At 41.9% G+C, this 23,882-nt stretch overlaps 1 protein-coding gene across 1 annotated transcript in view; it reads left to right on the top strand.

The window, feature by feature from the left end:
• DNAH14 (dynein axonemal heavy chain 14) overlaps window positions 1-23,882 on the top strand; it is a 277,358-nt gene that overhangs the window by 151,455 nt on the left and 102,021 nt on the right. The window contains exons 33-37 of the mRNA XM_019483009.2: window positions 3,185-3,375; window positions 4,312-4,440; window positions 7,484-7,624; window positions 18,807-18,974; window positions 21,420-21,590. Coding sequence (XP_019338554.2) covers window positions 3,185-3,375; window positions 4,312-4,440; window positions 7,484-7,624; window positions 18,807-18,974; window positions 21,420-21,590 — 800 coding nt within the window. The remainder of the gene's footprint in view (window positions 1-3,184; window positions 3,376-4,311; window positions 4,441-7,483; window positions 7,625-18,806; window positions 18,975-21,419; window positions 21,591-23,882) is intronic.

Genomic DNA, 23,882 nt, shown 5'->3' with positions numbered 1-23,882 from the left:
GGTTCAACTGCCCCAAATGAATGATCCTCCTGAGCCCCTTCATACATTGTTGACAGGCAACACTCCAGATGCACATCATTTCCAAAGCAACATTAGAAGATACAACTCATGCTTCCAAATGACATCTTTTGGCACCACAAAAGACATCAGAGAATATGGCTACATGCCCACATTTAAAGTGCATGGCTGGGTTTATCTTCAGATTGGTAGTCTGATGCTACTCCCAAATGAAAGAGCTCAAATTCCTGAAGATCTACTTCATGGGTAACAATACAAAGCAGGCTGAACAGCATTGCACCAATTTCATTCAAACCAACCTACAGGTGGTGTTGCAGTTGCAAGACATACTCCACAAGGAAAACACCTATGTTCACAGGTTCAAGTGTGCCACGGAAAAGATGTCTCCAGAGTATAATGTTGTCATTCATGCAGACAAAACTCCAGCTGGTGAGCATGAGCAGTGCTTCAATGCACCCACAACATCAGAAGTGGCTATTGTTCTGTCTGGTGAACAACAGGGCAATCAAGACATTGTGTTGCAACTCAGGAACAACTCCCTCCAGAGAATTGCTGAGACACATTGATCACATGATGCACTTCAGTATCCACTAATTTTCTGGCAGGGTGATGATACCATTTTGAACTGTGACAAACAAACCCAGCAACAGGTGATGCATCTGCAAGCCTGCTCAAACTGGGGCCATGGTATCTGAGAATCAAGATGGAACTATCTCAATGAACAACACTGGGAAAACAGTTGCAACACTTCAAAAACTGAAAGAGGCAGTTTTTCCAAATGTTGCATATCACTTTCATGACCACAAGTGGCTATACCAAAGAGCCATCCTGGCACCAAAAAAGGATGCAGTCAATACCATAAACAAAGACCTTCTTTCTCAATTGCCTGTCACTGTCAAAAAATGCAAGTCAGTGGACACTGTTCCAGACAACAATGAGGCACTCAACTACCCAACAGAATTTCTCAACTCTCTCGAACCACCAGGTGTACCTTCACACAATCTGGAGCTCAAGGTTGGTGCACCCATCATTCTTCTCAGGAATCTGGACCCACCAGCACTCTGCAATGGAGCACGATTGGCTGTCAAGAAGCTCATGCCACATGTCATTGAAGCCACCATCATGACTGGCCATGCAGCAGGACAGGATGTCTCCATTCCACGCATTCCAATCATTCCCTCTGACCTGCCATTTCAAATTAAATGGTTCCAGTTCCCCATCTGCCTCAGTTTAGCCATGAACATCAACAAGGCACAGGGACAATCACTCAAAATTGTTGACCTCAACCTGCGATGCCCAGGCTTTTCTCATAGCCAACTCTGTTCCAGAGTTGGCAACTGGCAATGGCAAAAACCTTTTCATCATGGCACCAGATGGCAAAACATGCAACACTGTCTATCCTGAAGCTCTACACGGATACAAAAGCATCAAACACTGTCATAAACTGGGATAGAAAAATGTAATGTGAAATCCTCAGTGCTATGCTAAAGCCTTACAAAGTAAATAAATAATTATACCTCACAATTCAGTTGTTTAATACATTTAAATGTTCAACTTTTTTGGTATGACCAAAAGCTCAGTGTCAAGCTGTATCACACAAGTAAAATAGGGTACAAAACTAAATACATTATTAGTACAAGGAAATCGGATAGAATGAAAATATTCTATTTATAAAACATTAAAATTTGATTACTGCAACCCGTGCGAAGGCAGGTACTTTGGCTAGTTAATAATATATGGGTATTTGGTAGTAGATCAGTAGTAAATGTCCTTTATCTCTTGCAGAAGTAAAAGGAAAAGTGTTTTATCTCATACTTCAACTACACTTCTGAGCTACCCAGGCAAATACTTTTAACTCAGAACTATAAAGTAGCTGTTACATTATAAAAGCTCATTTGTTTATATTGGAAAGCTTGTTCTAGGACAGGAGTGTCACTGGGCTAGTCTGCAGGTCAGATCAGGACTGAACCCCTGTGTTGCGTGCAGTGCCTACGTCTGTGGGTCCACACTGTGCACTGCATGAACAACACACACTGGTCCCACCTCAGGGCTTACACTGCATGCAGCATGCAGGCTGGACCTGGCACTGAACGTGACATGGGTCAGTCCAGGGCACGCACTATGTGCAGTGGTTGCTCTGAAGCCAGGGTGCAGGGCCAGTCCAGAGGGGTGCCACATCCAGCCAGTGCGCAAACCCAGTCCATACGCTACTTGCAGTGCATCCTGTGCTGGCCTTGCATACACAGCAAGCCCCAGGACCACACATGATGGACATGGCACAGAGGGCTGGACTGGCCATACTCTCTGCACATGGCCCAGGGCCAACACAGGGCATGTGCTGCATGTGGCACCTTGCCAGACTGACCCTGACCTCTCACTTGAGCATGACCCAATCCAGACCAACCCTAGAGCCAGCATGCAGAGCTGGTCCAGCACGGGTGCTGTTTACAGTGCACACCCCAGGCCAACCCTCTGTGCCATATGTGACCCCTATTTAAAGAGAATATCAATAATTTTCCAATCAAAATGTGAAAGGAAGAACATGTTTATTAGCAGTGGTATAACATTGTGCTGCTCTACCTGTGGACGAGTGAACTTTCCTTGGTTAGCTCATGTGCAGAAATGTTAAATTATCCATGTATTTCATTATGTGAGACATTATAACTGTATTAAATATCTGATTTCTTACTTTTATTGATAGTAAAGGTTGAAATAATTACCATTTCTTATCTGTCTTTTTAATCCAGTGGCCAGCCCAGGGCCTTAATGCACTCTTATGAAAAAACATGTCACTCAGAAAGCTTAAGGAAATATTCTTTGCTTTGAATAACCTTGTAAGAAGTGTTAATGAATATGACAAATATGAGTGACTTTTTTCAGATGACCTTTATTATTTTGCTGTACCTTTTAATCAGAAATCTAATAGGAATGCTTATTTTGAAGATGGGCATATTATGATCATCCTCCAGGAAGCCACATGCAAATAACATCATTATATGAAGGAAATATGTACTTTGACAAGAATTAGATTCTTGGTAATATCATTAAATGAAATTAGTAGGTTTAATAACCACAGTGGAATATCAATAACATAGTGGAATAATGAGTACGATAAGATCCACTGTTAGTCAGATACAATTCTGACTCTTTATTTTCTATGACACAGCTTTCAAGTTGATCAAAAGGCCATATTCTGCAACTGGTAATATCACATTGTCATCTGAAAGTAACCAGGTTGTGATTGTTACCAAAATACAGTTTGGTGCCCATACCAGTGCTGCTCAAACCCAGACATGGATTCTTCAGAAATTAATCCTAAAAAGTAAAGATGTTCTGGGTGCTCCAAAATCCAAACAGGTAAATATACTGATCTCTTATAGTACAATTGGCAGTGCTAAAAGAAATTAAAAGGATAACAGAACTTCATAACCCATTTCAGAGGTGTTTTTGTCTAACTACTGTTGTGTTCTTTAGAATTCTTGGGTTAATATCTTTCATCTACTATTGTGCTTGCTTTTAATTATTAGTCCAGTAGTTCATAATTCTGGGTAGGAATTGGGTGACAGTGTTGTTTATAAATAATATATTAATAACCTTGTTTTTTTGTTGTAATTAATTTAGAAGAATCATAGTACCTACAAAAATAACTACAGCACTTCCAAGACATTTCATGTAGCCAGACTACTCAATTAGCTAAATATTCTGATACGTCTCCAACAATGAGATGTTGCTGTCCAGTACCATTACTTTCTCCTTGGACATCATTCACAAATATATAATACATTACATCCAAATAGGAACTAACTAAATGCATGCATATATAATATTAATTTGTCTCAAGTTATTCCATGGTAGTGGTCCTTCCCTTGTCATCTTTTGCTATTGGAAATCTAATGTAATCTACCAACCTCACCCATGTATGCAAGAAGAATGAGATGCTTCTTTCCTCAGAACCACTTTCTAAAGATAATATTGTCAGAGAAGCTGATCTAGGTTAAAATGAGAACATTGTCCCTATCTCTGTTTGAATGAGATCAAGCATCTTGGCTATTGCTTACAACTATTTGTAGAGTCTCATCAAACCTGGGTTCTTCAGATAATGATATATGCTATGAAAAAATACTTCAGTAGGTACACAAGTTATATGTTTTAGAAAGAAAAGAATGTAGTGGATTCATAGCTACTTGCATGACCTGCCATCATTTCATGTTAATATTCAGTATTACAATACAAGAAAAACAAAGTTCAACATAGTTTAGATATGGTTTTCAGTGTTGTTGTATTTATTCTAAGGTGCTAGTGTTCATTGATGACCTGAACATGCCAATGCCAGAGGAGTACGGTGCCCAGCCTCCACTTGAATCACTCAGGCAATTTTTAGATTTAGGAGGATTTTATAACAGTAAACAACTTGCATGGAAGGTACGATATGGATTTCATACTTTTATCAGTTTTGATAACTGGCTTATTTTCAGAAGTTAAATCTGTGGCATTAGAGCAGAAAAGTATATGACCCTTAATTTCCTGTTTGTTCACTGAAAGGATGAAGTTTTTAGGTGCAGAAACCTAAGCAGTTTCTTCAAGGAAAGTAAAGATCATTGTTTATTTATACACATTGACCCATGTTGAAAAGTATTTGAGCATATGCCTAATAGGGCTGTGAGAAGCTGTGGTCTCTGATTTCAATTCAGTGGAGATTTGGCCCGATTCAGTGACTGGATTTCCGAATTGAATCAGAGGACCCTTTAATCTCTCTGAATCAAATTGGAACCCTCTGAATCAATTCAGAGAGATTAAGAAAGATTTGGAGATTCAGATATAGACACAACTTTAAATGTTTTTTCTACATACCTCTAGGTAGCAGGTGGGTCATGAATGCTGCAATGCTGAGACTCAGGGAGTGTCCCACAAAAACGTGGGAGGCTCCCCAGCACTCTTGGCAACAGACCCGGAAGTGGATCAGAAGCACTTCTGGTCCACTTCCACCCCCCCAGCTCAACAACTGGTACCTCCTGGGTCTGGGGGGGCACCTGCCCCCCCTTCCCTCCCCCCCCCCCCCCCCCGCAAAGCTGATTGCCAAGCCAGAGGGGCCTTGCATGCTCCCTGGCAGACCCGGAAGTAAACCAGAAGTACTTCAGGTCCACATCTGGGTTCACCACTGAGCACATGGAGGGACCCCCACACTCCTGTGGGACGCTCCTTCCGCCCTACCATTGCAGCATTCACAAACCATGCTGGTACCTCAAGGTATGTAGAAAAAAAATTTAAAGTTGTGTCTGTGTCCGAACCCCTGATTCTCCAAATCAGCATCGAATCTTCAGATTCAGATTCAGCCGAATTGAATCGGAGACAGTGATCCGAATCAACGAATTGAATCGCTGTCCCTGATTTGGGCCAAATCCAAATCAAATAGGGCCAGCTTTGCACACCCCCAATGCCTAACTTTGGTTTTGATTAATTCAATAGGATTTAAGTATATGTTTAAATATAGCTATATGTTTGAATTCTTCCCTGATATTGAGACCATTCATATACGCCTGTATATGTGTACACGCACATGCACACACACGCACACACGGATGAGATACATAGCTCCTTTTTTGACAAATAATAGCTTGAGTATGAGAACAAAAAGCATTGAGAGAACAGCTACCTGTCCCTGATAACAGCTCTTGTCTGACCAAACTTTCTTCTTCCTAGATTTGGAGTTTTGGCTGTTCACAGTCCTTGACCACCACCATAATCTCACAATCCCTATATCTCCCTGTTGTTGCTGTCTTGAGATAAGACAACAACCAAAGAATCTCATCTTCTCCTGCTTCAGGCTGTTTTTCTTTCTTATGTTTTCTTCTACCCCTACCACTAATTGCCCCTCTTAGACAGTAGCATAACTAGGGGTGGATGAGTGGAGTACAAGTGCTGCCTGTCCCCACTTTCCAGTGCTTAGCGCAACACCTCTTCCCATCTCTACCCAGAACATAGAAATTGCTAGTTATACCTCTGTACTCGGGGTTCTCTGTAGGCCTGTGCAAAGCAGCTAGTATTCACTTTGTATGTGGATTCGGCCGATTCGGGGGACAGTGATTCAATTCAGTAATTTGGTGCTGGGTGGGGCAGCCATGGTGGGCCTGGGAGAGCAGGTGGGAGTTGGGGGCACTCAGGGGGGCTGGGGGGGGCAGGCAGGGGATGGGGCCTGGCGGGGGTCCACCCCCCCATGGTCCCCTCCCTCTCTTCCAGCCCCCCTCCGCTGCCCCCTACTTACCAGCACAGAGTCTGGGTTCAGCTTCCTGTGGCAGTGAGCAGGGACTGCCCGAATCTCCGCAGCTCTCTGAATCTTTCTGAATAAATTTGGAGAACAAATCTATTTGGACCTTTTTATTGGTCTCCTGATTCGATCTAGATTCAGAGATTCAACTACCGAATCGGGCCAAATCTCCTCCGAGTCAAATCAGCACCCGAAGCTTCGCACAGCCCTACTTATCTGCACATGACACACATGGAGTAAGTTCTCTACCTTCCATCCCTTTCTCCTTCTGATCCCCCAGTTCTACTTACTCTCTGAAACAGGGTTCAGATAACAGCAGCTTTTATTCCAGAAATAAGTGCTCAGAAGGAAAGACAGGTTAAGAGTAGGGGCTGAGCAGGGAGTATATATAGACATGGCTTCTTACAATAACAATTAGTTATTTAACTTTATACATTATATGAGAATTTTGCAAAGCTAACAGAAACTGTTCTTTTTCTTCCTATACATCTATATTTTTAACCTGTTTTTTCATTGAAATTTCCCCCCTCGCTTTTTTATTCTTTTTTGCATTTTCTCTCTCTCTCTCTCTCTCTCTCTCTCTCTCATTTCACTTGTTTCTGTTAATTCAGAATTAGGTAAAGTGCAATTTCTTAGTCTAAAAGATAACTGTATACTTTCACCTATCATCAAAGAGAAACTTTATGTAAAAACTAGAAACATTTCAGCAGACTAATCAGAAATGTATGCATTCTAAAACAGTTCATCTACCCATGACTGTAGTCTAATTTCCTGTCATTGGTTAATTGTTAAAAAGGATACCTCAATTTTGTTTTGTTTATGGGATTTGTTTTTGCTTGTGGGAGAGGTATTTCTTTTTTTAATAATGATTGCAGATCTTTTTTATTTTTTTTTGTCATTTTTCAAATAATTAGAATGTGGCCTGTTTTTTAAATACATTTAGAATTTTTACCATGAAATCACTAACATTTTTAGTATACTATGATGAAACTGTAGAGTTTTCCAGTGTTATACAGAACCAACCACATGATTACAAATTATTTCTTAGGGGTCTGATCCTCTTACCATTGAAGTAAATAAGTCCCAATACTTTCAGCTGAAACAAAATACAGACATTCAACTGGGAACATTTTTTATTACTTTTGGAGTTATGAAATGCACTTGCTATCATTGAATTTTTTCCTTTTCTAATTCTCACAGAATGTCCAGGATGTCTCCTTGGTAGCAAACTGCGCTCCTGCAAGTGGTGGAAGAAGTGAGATTAGCCCACGTCTTCTGTCACACTTCTCCATATTAGCTCTTCCTCAACCTTGCTTACAGTCCTTACAACGTATTTTCCAGGTAGCGGATATAATATTTTGATGAAATTATATCAGTGAATGAAAGTATGAAGAATGAATAGCTAATAAGATTTCAAGCAAAATATGACAAATAATTTTTCATGCCATAAGGCATTAAAAATGTAAAATACAAGGAAAGAGATTACTTGAAATCTCTTAAGAAATCCATAAGAGAAACGGATTTTTGTGGGTGATATCTTTTATTGGAACAACTGCATGGTTGGGATAGACTTAGATATAGGCAAGCTTTTGAATGCAATGCATTGTTCTTTGGGTCTAAGGAAAAAGCAGGCACAACTACAGCTAAAACAGTCTGCAGGGGCATGATATTGGAGAAGATGCATTCACAGGAATAGGTAACAGACAAGAAAACTGCAGAAGAAACAATGACTTGATTCATGGAAAATCAAGACCATTAAAAAGGGGAGAGTGCATTGAACACCTGTGGAATGGAGAGAACAATGAGATAGATTGTAATGAGCCATGAAATCAGTATCTGTGTTCAATCCTCAGTTCTTAGTGTCCAGCCAGCTCCTGAATTTTTATTCCCAGGCTTGCTTTTTCTTGGCCAGGATGGCCAATCTCTTAGATAGGGCTTTAAACTAAGATTGTTGGGGGATGGGGAAATGCTAACTGGAGCCTACCCGGGGACTAATATACAGGAAAGCTCCATCGACAGTAAAGCCAAGCCACTCTTACGGGAGCTGAGAAAACAGCTCCCCTTCAATGCAACAGGCAGCCAGTGACCTCAGTAGAAGGACCTAGGTGCCTGTACACCAATGCTAGAAGCATGCGGAACAAGCAGGAAGAACCAGTCCTCCTGCTTTCCACTGGGCACTATGATCTAGTAGGGATCATGGAGACCTGGTGGGACTCCTCTCATGACTGGAGCTTACCCATAAAGGGCTACGTCCTTCACAGAAGGGATCGGGTAGGGAAGAGATGTGTGGGTGTTGCCCTGTGTGTGAAGGAGCAGTACACCTCCCTACAGGCCGATGTTGGCCCCAAAGAAGAACAGCTTGAAACCCTCTGGGTCAAGCTCTGGGGGAGGTGTGGCGAGAGAGACCTGACTGTAGGTGGTGTGTACTACAGGCTGTCTAACCAAGAGGAGGAACTTGATCTAGCATTCACCTGTGAACTAATGGAGGCCGTGCGTGCAAGGGACATGGTTGTCAAGGGTGGCTTCAACTATCCAGACATCTCCTGGGAGAAGAGCTTGGCCAGCTTGGATCAATCATGATCCTTCCTGACCAGCACCAAAGAGCCTTCTTTGACTCTGAAGGTGCACAGGCCAACTAGAGGCAATGCAGTTCTTGACCTGGTCCTGGCCAAAGGGGATGACCTTGTGACCAACTTAAACATAGAGGACAGCCTAGGCAATAGTGACCATGAAATCATTACATTCACAGTTCGTCGCAAGGCTGACAAAACAGATACCAAGCTCGAAGTCTTAGACTTCAAAAATGCAAATTTTAATAAGCTCAGGTCACTAGTAGAGAATGCCCTGAGAGACCAAGGACCACAGGTAGAGGGAGCATGAGAAGAATGGTCGTTCCTTAAGGATACAATCTAAGGCTCAGAGAAAATCCATTCTCTTATGGAGAAAAAGTAGCAGAAGGGTCAAAAACTGTCTTGGCTAAGCAGGGAAGTTTCAGCCCTCCGACAGAAAAAGAAAGAGGCATACAAACAATGGAAGCTTGGGACAGCCTCTAATGAAGACTACTTGAGAATGGCCCGCACTTGTAGAAAACAGATTAGGCAAGCTAAGGCAGAAACCAAACTAAAATTAGCTACAAGAATCAAGGACAACAAGAAGTCCTTCTTTAGCTACATAGGGAGTAAAAGGAAAACTAATGGGAGTGTGGGGCTGCCGCTCAGTGCCTCAGGATACCTGGTCACTACCACTCAGGAAAAAACAGAACTCCTAAATGACTACTTTGCCTCAGTCTTTCACAAGACCAAGGGGAACAACATGCCAGGTAGGGCACAGAACGAGCAGGGTGGGATTGACACGTTCCCACCATTGCCATAGAACTGGTGTATGATCGATTAAAGAAATTAGACTTCTATAAATCAGCAGGACCTGATGAACTCCACCCAAGAGTGCTGCAAGAGTTGGCTGAAGTAATCGCAGAGCCCCTGGCAAAGGTCTTTGAAAAATCATGGGCCTCTGGAGAAATCCCAAAGGACTGGAAAAGGAACAATGTTGTGCCTATCTTCAAGAAAGGGAAGCATGAAGACCCAGGAAACCACAGGCCTATTAGCTTAACTTCTATTCCAGGGAAAATCCTAGAAACATTCATCGAAGAGGCTATATGTGACAAACTTGCAGAAGGCACGATACTGAATGACAGCCATTATGGCTTTGTTGTGGGCAGGTCTTGTCTGACCAACCTCATTTCTTTCATGATCAGGTGACTTGTCACCTGGATGGGAGAAAAGCAGTTGACATCATATACCTCGACTTTCAGATAGCCTTTGGCCTGGTATCCCACAAGGTACTGATCAGAAAACTGGAAGATATCGGGCTCAACTATGGGACCATCAAGTGGGTGCAAAACTGGTTGCGGGGTAGGACACAAAGAATCCAAATGAATGGATCAGTGTCGTCCTGGCAAGATGTGTGTGGCAGCATACACCAAAGGTTGGTACTTGGCCCAATGCTGTTCAATATCTTCATCAATGACCTGGATGAGGGGGTGGAAAGCCCATTGGCCAAGTTCACAGATGACACCAAGATATGGAGTTGTGCGGACACACCCGCAGATAGGCTACAGATACAAGCAGACCTAGATAGGCTGGCATTTGGGACAGAACGAAACCAGATGAAGTTCATTATAGGGAAATGCAAAATGCTGCCTCTGGGAAGGAAGAACCCCCAGCACACCTACAGGCTGGACATCGCTAACCTAACCAGCACTACAAATGAAAGGGATCTAGGGGTAACAATAGACCCCAGCATGAATATGAGCCGGCAGTGTGACACAGTAGCCACTGGGGCCAATAAAACTCTGGCATGCATCAATCGATGCATCTCCAGTAAATCCAAAGAAGTGATTCTCCCACTTTACTCAACGTTGGCGCAGCCGCAGCTGGAATATTGCGACCAGTTCTGGGCACCGCACTTCAACAACGATGTGCTAAAGCTCAAGAGGGTCCAGAGAAGGGCCACCTGCATGATCAGGGACTTGCATGGCAAGCCATACGAGGAGAGGCTGAAGGATCTTGGACTCTTCAGCCTAAAGAAAAGGCTGAGAGGGGACCTGATTGCTCCTTACCGCTATATCAGAGGCAAACATCAGGGGCTCAGTGAACAACTGTACACCAGGGTGCCCTGGGTGAAAACTACAAACAACAGCCACAAACTCCTGGAAGATAGTTTCAGGCTGAACATTGTAAAGAAGTTTTTCCTAACTAGGGTGTCCAGACTATGGAACAAGCTGCCCTCAGAGATGGTGCAGTCATTTACCCTAGAGGTCTTCAAGAGAAGACTGTACTGTCACCTGATGTCTTTCCTGCTTATGCAAGAGGCTGGACCTTCCAGCCCTATGATTCTATGATTTTATTAAGAAATTTCTGTTAAGAAATCCACCTCTATTTCAGAGCCTCAAGTTGAGGCAGACATTCAATATGCCCCCAAACATATTATATTTCACTGCTTATGAAATGCTTAAGATTTTACAATATTAATTCACCTTAAAAGCAACTTAGAGAAAAAGTTCCTTGAAGATTACCATGGGCCATTCTTACAATAATTTCCAGTTGCAAGATTTTGATTGAAATAGCCTTGGGTGTGCTGAAGAAGAGGCTTAGTTTACATAAATAATCTGCATTTTAAAAACAATACTTTTTAAACATGTTCTCATCTTTCTCTCTCCTACCTCACTTGCAAACTACTCTACAGTTTTTCTCCATTCAATATGACTGACATTGGGTAATCTGGGATTATCCAGGTCTGAAGAAAATGGGTTGGAGCAGCAGCAGGGAAAACTTTTCTTTATGTTCCCCACACTGGGCTAAACCAGTGTAGGTAAATTGGGAGGAGGAGCTGCTGTTCCACTTCTCTTGGGGACTGGGAGGAGTGTCAGGAAAAGGCTCTCTCTGTACCTTCCCCAGACTACGGTAAACTCCATCTGGAGAACATAAGGGGAGCAGAGGCTTCTGAGCTTTTCCCAGGGACCAGGAGGAGTAGAATAACTGCTGCTCTCCCATGTTTACCAGTCCAAGGTCAGCCTGGTCTGGAAACAAGTGGGGACCATGAGGCAGCTGCAGGCTGGAATGCTGCAAATTGCCCATAAATTACTAAGGCATACATGAGACGCTGAGTAAATCCCAAAAATGTAATCACAGAAAACCCATGGCTAGTATGCCAGATGATACTATTCACTTTCAAAAGGATTCAAGGGTGACTGCAGCCTTCGAAACATTGTGTCCCAACTCTAAGAAGGAAGAAGCACCCCCAGCTACTGTCCATTAGCAAGTTTCTTCTGTCTAGTAATAGAGTTGTCCACAAAGGGCCTCAGAGGTACTAAGATCAATATATGGAATCTCTGTCTCCTTTTCTGCTGTACCACAGTCAGGACATCTACCAGGAAGTAAGTTTAATACCAGGACTGAGATGCTGATAAGACCTCTCCAGGATCTCTTTTTATTCCAACTATTCTCCCCTTTTAAAAACAACCTCTTTTATTTTTTAAGTACCGATAGTTCAGGCTATTATGTTCAACTGTTTTATCCTGGAAATTATAAAAAGTATCCCCTGCTGTTTCAACCCACAGGAAATAATTTAGATTCCTGATAGGAAAATCCTGCTACTAGTTTAGGGTTCTGTCTTTTGGTGGTTCTCCTGCACATAATTTGCAGCATTGGCATCTCTTTTCAGAAGAAAAATATTCCAGATCTGTATTTATATTGATAATTTGAGGAAGATCTCCACAGCAGGTGACTGTTTCAATTCCAGTAACGATATAGCTCTTTATCTTTTAGGTTTCAAAGCACATAGGCAAATATCCACACTGACTAACTCCCACCCTAGAGTTCATAAGAGCAGCATTAGACTCCAAACAGCCTACTTTTCAAAAGAGAAATTCTAAACAACAATGAGGCTCATTGCTCACCTTCAAGCTTAAACTAACAAATCAGTAAAATGTCTCAGACAATTTAGACCCATACTCTTATGCACTTGTATCATAGAGCATGCCAGACTTAAACTATACTCCTGTCAAGGATATCTGAGAGCATTATATCTACCTAGCAGATACTGTATGGACATGATAACCCTGGTCCCACAAGAAGTTCCCTCTTAGACAAACTGTACTCCTCAAAGATGCAGTGCAGTGCTCTTCTCTTTTCATACCACTATCTGACAAAGCTGTGGAGACAGACAGCACCACCCAGGTATGGGAGACTTTATCTCAATCACCTTCAAATTCAGAGTTTATAATTCTGTCAAGAATCTCACTTTCACATCCTAGAACTCTGATTTCTTATCTGTCATGCAAGGTATTCTTGCCTCTTTTACTGGGACTCACAGTACAAATGCTGACAGACAACATCACTCTTATTCATTATGTCAACCAGTAAAGGGGGAGCAAAATCATTTACATTCTGTCAAAAAATTAAAGGACTATGGAATTATTGAATTACAAACCTTATCACACCAGCAGCTTTGTATCATCTTTGACTTAGGACACTTTGGTATGTCAAGTCTGCAGGTAACTCTGATGACAGTAAGTGGTCTTTAAAAGTTGTAGATCACTGGGACATATTTTGCAAGTGTGGAGTCTCAAAGATGGACCAGTTTTCCATAGACTAAAACAGCCAGTATTAGAACATATGGTTCCAAATGGGGCTTAAACCTAGATTTCCTTCGGACACCAGTGTTGACCTTTCTCCAGATCTCCAGGATACTAAGGGTCCTGAGGCAACCATGACAGATCACAGGGAAGATGATTATATCACCAGTATAGCCCAGACAGTTCTTGGGGTTAGATCTAATGAACCTCTCAATACAGCTACTTTACCTGGTCTGCCTACTAGTCTCCTGGAAAACAGTCAGAACCAATAGCAACTTCTTTCTTCATGGCAACCTGGATACTGACTGGATGACATGCACTAAAATAAGCTGTCCCACTAAATTCAAAACATTTTGTTTCAAAGAAGAAAACCTTCAACCACATTTCCACACCAGACTAACTCACAAAGCTAAATAGGAAAAACTTATTGTCTAGGTCTTTCAACATTAGCTGCCTCTCTTTGCCTCACCAGTATTAGCAAATTGTACTATTTGCCAGTCCTGAAATATTCTGTTCTTTTCATCAGCTACTTAAGGATTCTTTTATCCATGATTTCTACACATTGTTCTCCAGTCCATGTTATTGAGAAATGGAAAAAAATAAGAAGAATCTGTAAGGGTTCACTGGTGTTCCCTTCAGTTTAGGAACCCTTTGTTCTTGTGACCTCAATATAGTAGGGTTGATGAGTCTATATTTGAGCTGTTAGCCACTGTTCCCTTATATAATCATAAATGAAGTGTATCTTTTAGTAGCCACTCTGTTAACTGAAACAGTGGAACAGATTCAGGCAGTCATGGCAAGTATTATATAATGGTTAGTAAAGATAGGCTCAGTCCAAGTTTCTATCCAAGGTTGTATCTGAGTTCCATGTAAACCAATCCTCTTCTGTCTATCCCTGAAGACAGCTACACTGGTAAATTTGAGGTAGCATTAGATCCGTCTTTTTACTTATGACAAAATTATTCAAGAATATGCAAACTATTTGTGGCTTATATTGAGAGTTGTATGAGGAAAGCTATATCCTCAGAAAGCTTATCTAAGTGGGTCTCCATCTATATAAGGACAAGTTTAAAGTTAGCCAGCTTTGAGCCAATCAGGTAATTTCACTATGTCTAAGGTAACTTCTGCCACCTATTTGGTGACTGTCCATTTACCTGAAATTTGTAGAGCATCTGTTTCTTAGTGCATACCAATTGTGATGGGGCCATCTTACATTCATTATTTAAGGACTCCTCTTACCTGCCTCCAAAGAAATACGTGACCACTCATTGGTCGAGAGAGGTAGTTAGCCATGTCAGTCTGAAGTCAGTCAGAAACCAAAGTAGATACGCACCTTTAGTCACCAGAAGTGAATGCGGCCAGTCACTTAGAAAAAGAAAAAAAAAGAATGGTTATGTACCATACAATAAATTCTGATGTACTGTCCACACAGAATCTAGGACTTTCCTTTTCACATGGTACTACAGAGTCTTATTAATATGGGATCCTGTATTGGTAAAGAAACTGAAGGCACATGTTAGCACACTTGTGCTACTTTAATCTAGCCAATAGGAGTAACAATAGCAATAAAGATGCAATAGCATGAACCTAAGCACATTTTAATAACTAGAGTACATACCCAGGGGCCTTGGAAAGTTTATATGCTGCTAATACATGCTAACAATTGTACTGCAGTTAATATCTATGATAGCCAGAATAAACACATTACAATTATGATTGGGACCATTCTGCTCTGCCTCAGGTGGTAGTGTGCAGCCAACAAAAAGACGTATCTCACAAACAAAGGTCATATGCTTATCAAGAATGGAATCTATATGGACAACTTGAACCAAAGAACCACAGTTACTATATTATAAGTGTGGCAAAGCACCTTTGGTGCCTACCACTCTAAGGGCAAGAGCAGGTAGCGAGGGAACCAGCAGATGCAGACAGCCCTGATGAGGCGGCCACATGGTCACTGGATGGACCATGTGATTGCAGGAGAGGACTGAACAGCCCCAATTTTAGCTCAGGCATTAGGGCTGAGCCAGCAGTCTGCTGCTGGCAGCTGGAACAACAACATCTGGCTGAGCTGCTGCTCGGAACACCTTGGAGGTAAGGGAGGTACTATGGGGAGGGCAGGAAGTTCCTGGGAGCCCAGTAGAGTCCCAAACCCCAGAAAGAAGGCTTGAGCCTAGAGAAAGCAAGCCCCAGCCTAGAAAGGGGGCTTACAACTTGTGGGCCTATGCAGAGGCTAGGCAGGCCCTGATTAGATAGGGCAGGGGTGAAATCAGGGGGCTCAGGTGAGCCCAGGGGACCTAAGTCTCATCCAACTTTCTTAGGGCACTAGGTCAGCCCAGCTTGTGGTGATGGCTCTATGGTGGGGCCTAGAGGGGGATCCCCTCTGGAGTATGGAGAGCAGTTGCTACCACACTGAGTTTCTGAAGCCCTCGACTAGTCAATGTAAGGGGGCCAGGGCTGTAAGGCTGAAGGGCAATTGAGCCCACCACAAGGGGCAGGCCAAGTCTGCAGAGAGCCATCTGGCACCCCAACTAGCCTGGAGGTGGAGCCAGAGCCTATATAGGCTAAAGGTCCTCTTGAGGTGGGGGACATCACAGCCAACAGAGGGTAGAGGTCAGTCAGCATGCTGGCTGTGATGAAGAAGGATGCAATACTTCATGCAATTCTCTGGAGGGGAGGATTCCAAAAGGGGGTCAGTGTTGGAGATGATCCCAGGAGGGAGAGCAGCCCAAGAGCTACATTCAGGTCCCTAGAGAGAGAATTAGACCAAAGTCAGGTAGGCATGCACTGGTCCTGGGTATGACTGAAAACTGCACCCTGCTCGGGAAGGATGGCCTGGTGGGGATGCTTGTGGTGGGGTAGCTCTCCAGAAATGCCAGGCCAGTTTCCTCCCCAGTGAAAAGCGGGTAGGGGCACCTTATAAACCCAGCTCCCACCATCCGGTGGGTAATTAAGAGCAGGGGGCCAGGCACGTCTATGGATACCTGAGCCTATGGGGTATCAGACCCCAGGCCCCAGGGATGGGGCATGGAATTGGTCCCCATGAGGGGACAGGAAGGGGCCAGGTATGTCTGTGATACCTGAGTCCCATGGGGGGTTCAAGACCCCAGTGGCCCCAGAAAGGGGAGCCAAGGAACCTAGAGTGGGGCTAGAGGCTGAGTCAGCCCTGTGTGAGGCTTAAGGCCAGTGCCACATAGAGTAGGGAAGCTCGAGCAACCCAGAGGCCTTGAGGACTGGCCAGCATGAAAGTAGGTTAGCCCAAAGGCCCGAGAGGGGCTGCTAAGGGAGCAGGACAGGAAGAGAGTGGCCCAGTGAGGGGCAGTATGAAAGAGGCCCCAGTGAGAGGGAGGTGGTATGCATGTAGCCCAGTGAAGGGCAGAGTGTGACAGGCCCAACATAGGACTGAATTTGACCTGGTTTTAAACCAGAAATGGGATGATAATCTGGATTCCATCTGTGAGGTATGGGACATGGTAAGGGAAGGTTGGAGCCATGTGTAAAGTCCTAGTCATCGGGGCATTAAATGGACAGCCTCCCGCATTATTACAACGAGTATGATAACAACAAGGCGTGGCAGTGAGACTGCGCAAACTACCCTAGGCAGGTGAGCAGGTCGGTACTGTGACCAGGCCCTGGAGGTTGAGCCCTGTCGCAATAAGTAACCGTTCCCTCCTAATAAGCTACCAATCATAGCTTAAGTCAGCTGGCTAATGGAATAGATTTCTAGACAGAATCTTATGGAACCTTTCATGGACTATGTCCTTGGCTGTTCTCCAGTGATGTATTAGCTATGGACTTTTTTTCCCACACTGCCATTCCTTCCTTTAAAGTTCTCATCATCTGCAATGTTTTCTGTGGGTGGTGGCAGTGGTTCTGCTCCACGTCCTGCTGTAGCACTCCACGGTGGCCCCAGGCTGGTCCTCTTCCCTTTGCCACTGGAAGTGTTGGCATCACTTCTGCTTATGGCACCAAGTTCTCCTCATCTGAGCTGGATGAAGTTTCCATAGACACATGGCCTTCTTGCTCTGAACAGTCTCCCACATCTGGAACAAAGTCAGCATCCTCACTGCCTTGGGATAAGATTTCATCAGTGGATGTGTCACTGTCATCCCCTGTTACCTGTGCAGGGCTTCAGCACTGAATATGTGCTGCCTTCTCATCCTGGACTGTAGAAAAAAAGAAAAAATTGATTGCTGCTGAATGCATATAAATAACAATCAAAGACAAAAGGAAAGAGGTTAAAGTCATATATTTGGACTTTAAGAAAGCCTTTGTCTTGGTGTCCCATGTTGACCTCATGGAAAAATTGGGCAACTTTTGCCTCAACTATTCCATAGTCTGATGGCTGGGGAACTGGCTCTGAGGTCGGACCCAGAGAGTGGTAGTTGATGGAACCAAATCAACATGGCACTTGGAGCCTTGGGGTTCACCACTAGTCATCATTCTCAGACCTGTACTCCTTAATGTCTTCATAAACAATCTGGACACTGGAGTCAAAAGTGGACTGGCCAAGTTTGCTGACGACACCAAACTTTGGGGAAGAGTCTCCACACTTGAGGATAGGCTGGTGATCCAGTCTGACCTTGATAGGCTTGCAAGGTGGGAGGATGAAAACCTGATGGCATTCAATACGGAGATATGCAATGTGCTCCACCTCAGGAATAAAAACCGGCATCACATTTATAGGCTTGGCAATGCTTGCTAGCACCATGACCAAAAGAGACTTGGGGGTCATAATTGACCACAAGATGAATTTGAGCCACCAATGTGATGCTGCAGCTGGCAAAGCAAACAAAACTCTGGCCTGCATCTACCAATGCACCTCAAGCAAGACCCAGGATGTCATCCTTCCGCTGTACTTGGCCTTGGTGAGGCCATAGCTGGAGTACTGCATCCAATTCTGGGCTCCACAATTTAGAAAGGATGTGGAGAAGCTTGAAAGAGTTCAGAGGAGAGCCATGCACATGATCAGAGGGTAACAGAACAGACCTTATGAAGAGAGGCTGCGAGCTATGGGTCTCTTCAGTCTGGAGAAGCGCAGGCTCAGGGGTGACTTGGTGGCAGCCTATAAGTATGTAAGAGGTGTGCATCAGGATCTGGGGGAACACCTGTTCACCAGAGCACCTCAGGAGATGACAAGGTCCAACGGTCACAAACTCCTGCAAGACCATTTTAGGCTGGACATAAGGAAAAACTTATTTACTGTCCAAGATGACTCTATGGAGGTCCCTACTAGCCCTACTTTTCTATGATTTCCTAATAAAATAATAGTGAAAATTATAAGTAGCTGTTTTCTATCATGTGTAGTTTGCTCTATTTCAGAATCAGCAGTATGGTTAAAATTTTCTTAAGAACAGACACAAATTTAGATTAATTTCTTTCTTTTAGGTTCATCTGGGAACATACCTGTATAACAATAGATTCTTATATGAGGTCCAGAAATGCAGTGATCTTTTAACATCCTCTTCCATAGCTATATACTATAATATGTGCCACAGAATGCTTCCTACTCCAGCTAAGTGTCACTACACATTTAATCTAAGAGATCTCTTCAAGGTATGCTACGTTACATTACATGTTTGTTATTGCCATAAAATATTTTGAACTTTTGTGCAGAATAATCTAGCACAATCATTGCAAGCAATGCTGTATCCTGAATCTAGCTAATTTTTTGGAATTTAATTGAATCTAGCCTTCCCATCTGGAGCCCTGCAGTAATTTGAACTTGGTGTTTAGGTACTACATAAAAATAGGTATATAAATTTCAATTCTATCTATTCTTTATTTGCTTTGTTTATTCATTCCTAGATTAGTATGCCTCCCTTAATAATTGCTTATTAATACCTAAGGGAAAACAAACTATGGTAAAGGTAACACTCAAACTTTACAATCTTAAAAGTATTTGCTATGCCATCTAAGACTGGCATGCCAAAACCATGCTACCCTAAAGAGTTATCAAGGCTCAAATAGACCTTTGACCTTTTGATCAGTGGTCAAACGCATTGCATTTTTTCTTAATATACAATTGTGTACTTGTATGTAAACTGCATCTTACCTTTATTTCATTCAGTAAAAAAAGATGTACTGACATTATAAACAAATATCTAGAAAGTAAACAATTTTGACACGTTTCAATCGAGAATGACCTATTTTTTATTATTTATTTATTGGGGTTATGCCTTCAGTTATACCAGGGTTGGATTAGCCTGCAAAATTATTCATTTACAAAGTTTACAAATGTAACAACATTAAAAAGTTTAATAAACATAATAGCAACAAGAATAAGATTCCATATAAAGGACATTCTAGGGTAATCAAGCTTTCTATTACATTCTACAGTAATAAATAAGGCTCCTTTTAGAATTTGTAGGACCTTATGCTACCAGGTAAGATGGGGGCAGAGAAATTATCAAAACTGAAGTTGCCTCTAATTCTAGTACTATATTGGAAAGTCAGATCACATTATCCAGTGAGTTGAAAACTGTACAGTTCCTCAAAAAGCTTAGAACTTCAGGCAGTTATGTGCATTTCTTATGCTAAAGGGCAAGGCTGTCTAAAATATTATGGTCACTAGTGTGGCTTTTTCTGATAGCACTGTTAGGACCAGGTGTGAATTGTGCTACCTCAGTAAGTACTCTAAAGCCATTCTATCTCAGAGGGACATACTTGCTGTAGTTGCTATTGATCAGGGAGCACATGTTACTTTGAATTCCCAATTTATCAAATCAAGAGCAAGACCTTATAAAGGGGGATAAGGCAAAATGCCACATTTATTGATGACATGAATTAGACATAGAGGTTCAGACACACCACTCATACAGATGCACACAAATCATCATACACATCATTACACACAGACATACACAAACCATTCCATTCAGATATTATAGCTACCAGCAGCAGTTTCTCAGTAGGGGCACTGGGTGACCAGCCCAGGCCTATTGAGAGAAGATGGAGGTACCAGCTGGAGCGGGGTGAACAAACGCATCTGTGCTCTGAAGAAAGCAGCAGTTGAGAGAGACTCACCCAACCTGGTATTTTCCAGAGTCCTCTTTTATGGGGATTGGCATTCTTTGTTTTGCAGTTTGGGGTTTTCCCACATTCAATTTCTGTTTTTGCAGTTGTTTCTCATCCATCTTCTGCTTATCTCAGCCCAAGATCAGTTTGGTCATAAAAGTTGGTATCTCAGCCTTGAAGTGTCCTTGCTGCCCATCTGGCAGGATGTGTGCATTCCTCCTCATTATCTCCTTTGTGCCCTAGGCCTCAAAGGGATTCTTCAGCCATCTATTATTTAGTTTACTGACTGGTAACTTACACATTTGGCCCCTTGCTGCTTACAAACACAGTTAAATCTTCTTTTCCTGTCTCTATGCCGTTCTCTCACCATTCACCCTTTCACATACACTCATTCACAAAAGGGTATGCAGAGTTCATTCACTTACATCAAGCAAAAGAATACAAAACGGAGTTTTCAAGTTTCTTACAGGACAAGACTAACATGGTTATATTTCACTACTATCACAATCTATGTTAACATCAGCTACATTAGTTCAGTTCATCATACACACATATCTGTTAGTACCCCTGTAAGGCATGCAATTTGTATTCTCTTCCATGGCATACCACCTTTCTGGCAAGTGTCATAGTGAAAATTTGGTTGTAGCTGTGGGACTGCAGTGTCCCCATCCTGTGTGTGGGTAGCACAAGGTGAGAGGAAGTTTCTTACACCTTCTTGCTCCCTTGATAGCTTATGGAGTAATTAGCAGCCATGTAGCTCTCTTATAGCCTATTTGAAGATGTAGGGAATGGGACCATTATTCTGGAATGTTGTTGGCTTTTGTAAATGTATTTTGTAAGTAAGAAATATGCTTATGCTTTGGTTTTAATTAAAACATATGACACTACTGTTCATAAAGCTCATTACAGTATTTAAAAAGAAATGTACCAACATGTTTGTTAGCAAATAAGTTAAACAAACACTGTATATAAAATTGCAAACAGGTGCTACAAGGGTTGTTGCAAGCCCATCGGTCAATTATTGTCTCAAAAGAAACCACAGCCCTTCTCTTTGTGCATGAAACAACCCGAGTATTCCACGATCGTCTGACTGAACTTGCTGAAAGAGAGATTTTTCATAATTTCCTGTCAAATGAACTATGTAACTATTTTAAGGTAAGTTTGTCTGTTTTTAATTTTTAAGAGGAATAATAATTTGTGGATTTGTTTTAAACCCATTTTTCTAAAAAGACTAGTAATCATATTACTATAAATGAAGGACACTCAGCTCCGCCATATTAAATACTGGTATCACTAAGAGCAGAATTTGACCTGAAAGTTTAAAAAGTTAGAATCTATTCCTACTGTCTCCTGTACTTTTAAGCATTCCTATTGATTTCAGGATTTCTATAGAGGAAGGCTTGTAAGATTGAATCCATAAATATTAGACACTCACCTATTGGATCTGTGATGGGAGAAAATGAAAAGGACCTCCCCCACATTGCACTTAGAGATGAGCATAGGCACTATGCTATGCGAGCATGCTGGGATTTGATTTCAAGTCATGCTTTCTGTTGATAGTGGAAAAATAATTATTTGCATTTATCAACAAGAAAGATTTCAGGTAAGATGTATCTGGAAAAATGTAGAAATTTGACATCTTACTTTAGGAGCTGAAAATGAAATCATGAAGCCAGGAATGAGGAATAATAATGTATGCCCTTCCATTGATGTGTTGTATTATGACACGTTTATATATCTTTAGCTTACTGCAGGAAATAAATGTTTGAAATTTATAGCAACTTAGTAATGTTTAAAATAATATGCAACATAATATTATTGGTTGTGAGGAGATTGCTTTCTACTTTACTTATTTTTCCAGGGAGTTCTCCCTCATAAATATAGATGAAGCCTAGCCTTCTTCAATCTTACAAAATCGTAACTCAAGTTGAAATGCCTGCATCTTTAGATTCTCAGTTTTTCAAAGCACTCAGTAATTTGATCATATTGCACCAAAGTTGCCAATTATGGCCTATGGAACTATCAATGTGTATTTTAATATCCAGGACAAGATCTTCACCTGTTGCACATTGGCAGAGCCCTATTGGCCTCAGTAGAGCTATGGCAAATTACATCATTAAGGAACTAGCTATTAGAGCCATTCCAATCTACATTCATAATAAGAAAATAGCTTCAGTAGCCTGAAACCAACTGCACTACACTTTATGCTTAAGTAGACTCTTGGCTTCTAGGACTTTGATAATTTTCAGGCATTAAAGAAGAAGAAATCAGTTCTAGAGGTGTATTTGAAGTAGAGTACTCATCATCAGAGAATTAACAGTGCAGAACCAATCAGTGATATATTTATATGATTTTTATGTCTTATCTAACAGACTCTTTTTGTTATGTTGTCTCTATATTCATGTCTACTATGTATTTGTCTGACAAAATTGCATACTATTTTAAATGTTTTCTGTGTTTAGAAAAATTAATTGGAAAATTAAATGTATAGATAGCACCTGAATGATTAGCTCTTTTACATGGAACCATTATCAAGAACAATCAATTTCACAACTTATTTGTCTTGGCAATGCTTCTTTAAATAAGATGCTATTAGATAAAAATGTGTGTAGATTATAGGAATTGGGTAGAATAAAGGAATTGTGGGTAGATTTAAAGGAACTGTAAAAAATAATAAAATGGCAAAAATATGAATACAACTTAAACTAGTCATCTGTTTGTAAACTATCTAATTGATTTGCTATCAATTATAAGTGGTTATCATTTACAGACTTAAGATTTTGTACTAAATAGAATTGATAAATGATCAATGTTTACATCATTTACTACAAATCTGTGTTTGAGTATGCTAGCAGAAATACATAATTGTATGTACAGTAATTCAACCTTTTTGATACCATGGCTCATGTGCAAAATGTTCCAAGGCCTACTAGAAACTACAGATAAGTGGGCTGTGAAGGACCATGCTTAGAGTCAGCAGAAAGGTAGACTGTGGGACCATGTATAGCCCCTACATTTATCTATGTCCCTGAGTCATGCACAAAGTTACCTCTTTATCTACCCCAGCCCACCTCTCTTCATCTATGTCTGCAGTCCTACACACCCACCTCCAGCTCACCTGCATGACCCCACAAGCCACAGTCCCCAACTCAAGTCGCTTCCCCACAGCTTGCTTTCTCCTACCCTTTTGTACAGTACCATAGCCTGCTTCAACCTTGTGTACTGTCTTAAGGTCCTACAGTCCAGCCCTAGCCCCTCACACATCTTCACCACTCATCTATCCCCCAGCACCACCTGCTGGCCTGAAGGTAACCTCTGTCCCACCCCATTCACAGCCCTACAGTCTACCTGCTTCATGGTACTCATCTCAGATGTGCTGCAGAGATGCCAGAGCTAACTTTTCACACAAGCTAGTTCTGGAATTAGAGCTACACCTCTATACTCTGA

The sequence above is a fragment of the Alligator mississippiensis genome, chromosome 1, assembly GCF_030867095.1.
Source record: "Alligator mississippiensis isolate rAllMis1 chromosome 1, rAllMis1, whole genome shotgun sequence".
Lineage (NCBI taxonomy): Eukaryota > Metazoa > Chordata > Crocodylia > Alligatoridae > Alligator > Alligator mississippiensis.
Note: the sequence above shows the minus strand (reverse complement) of the source record. Positions and strands in the feature narration are given on the sequence as shown.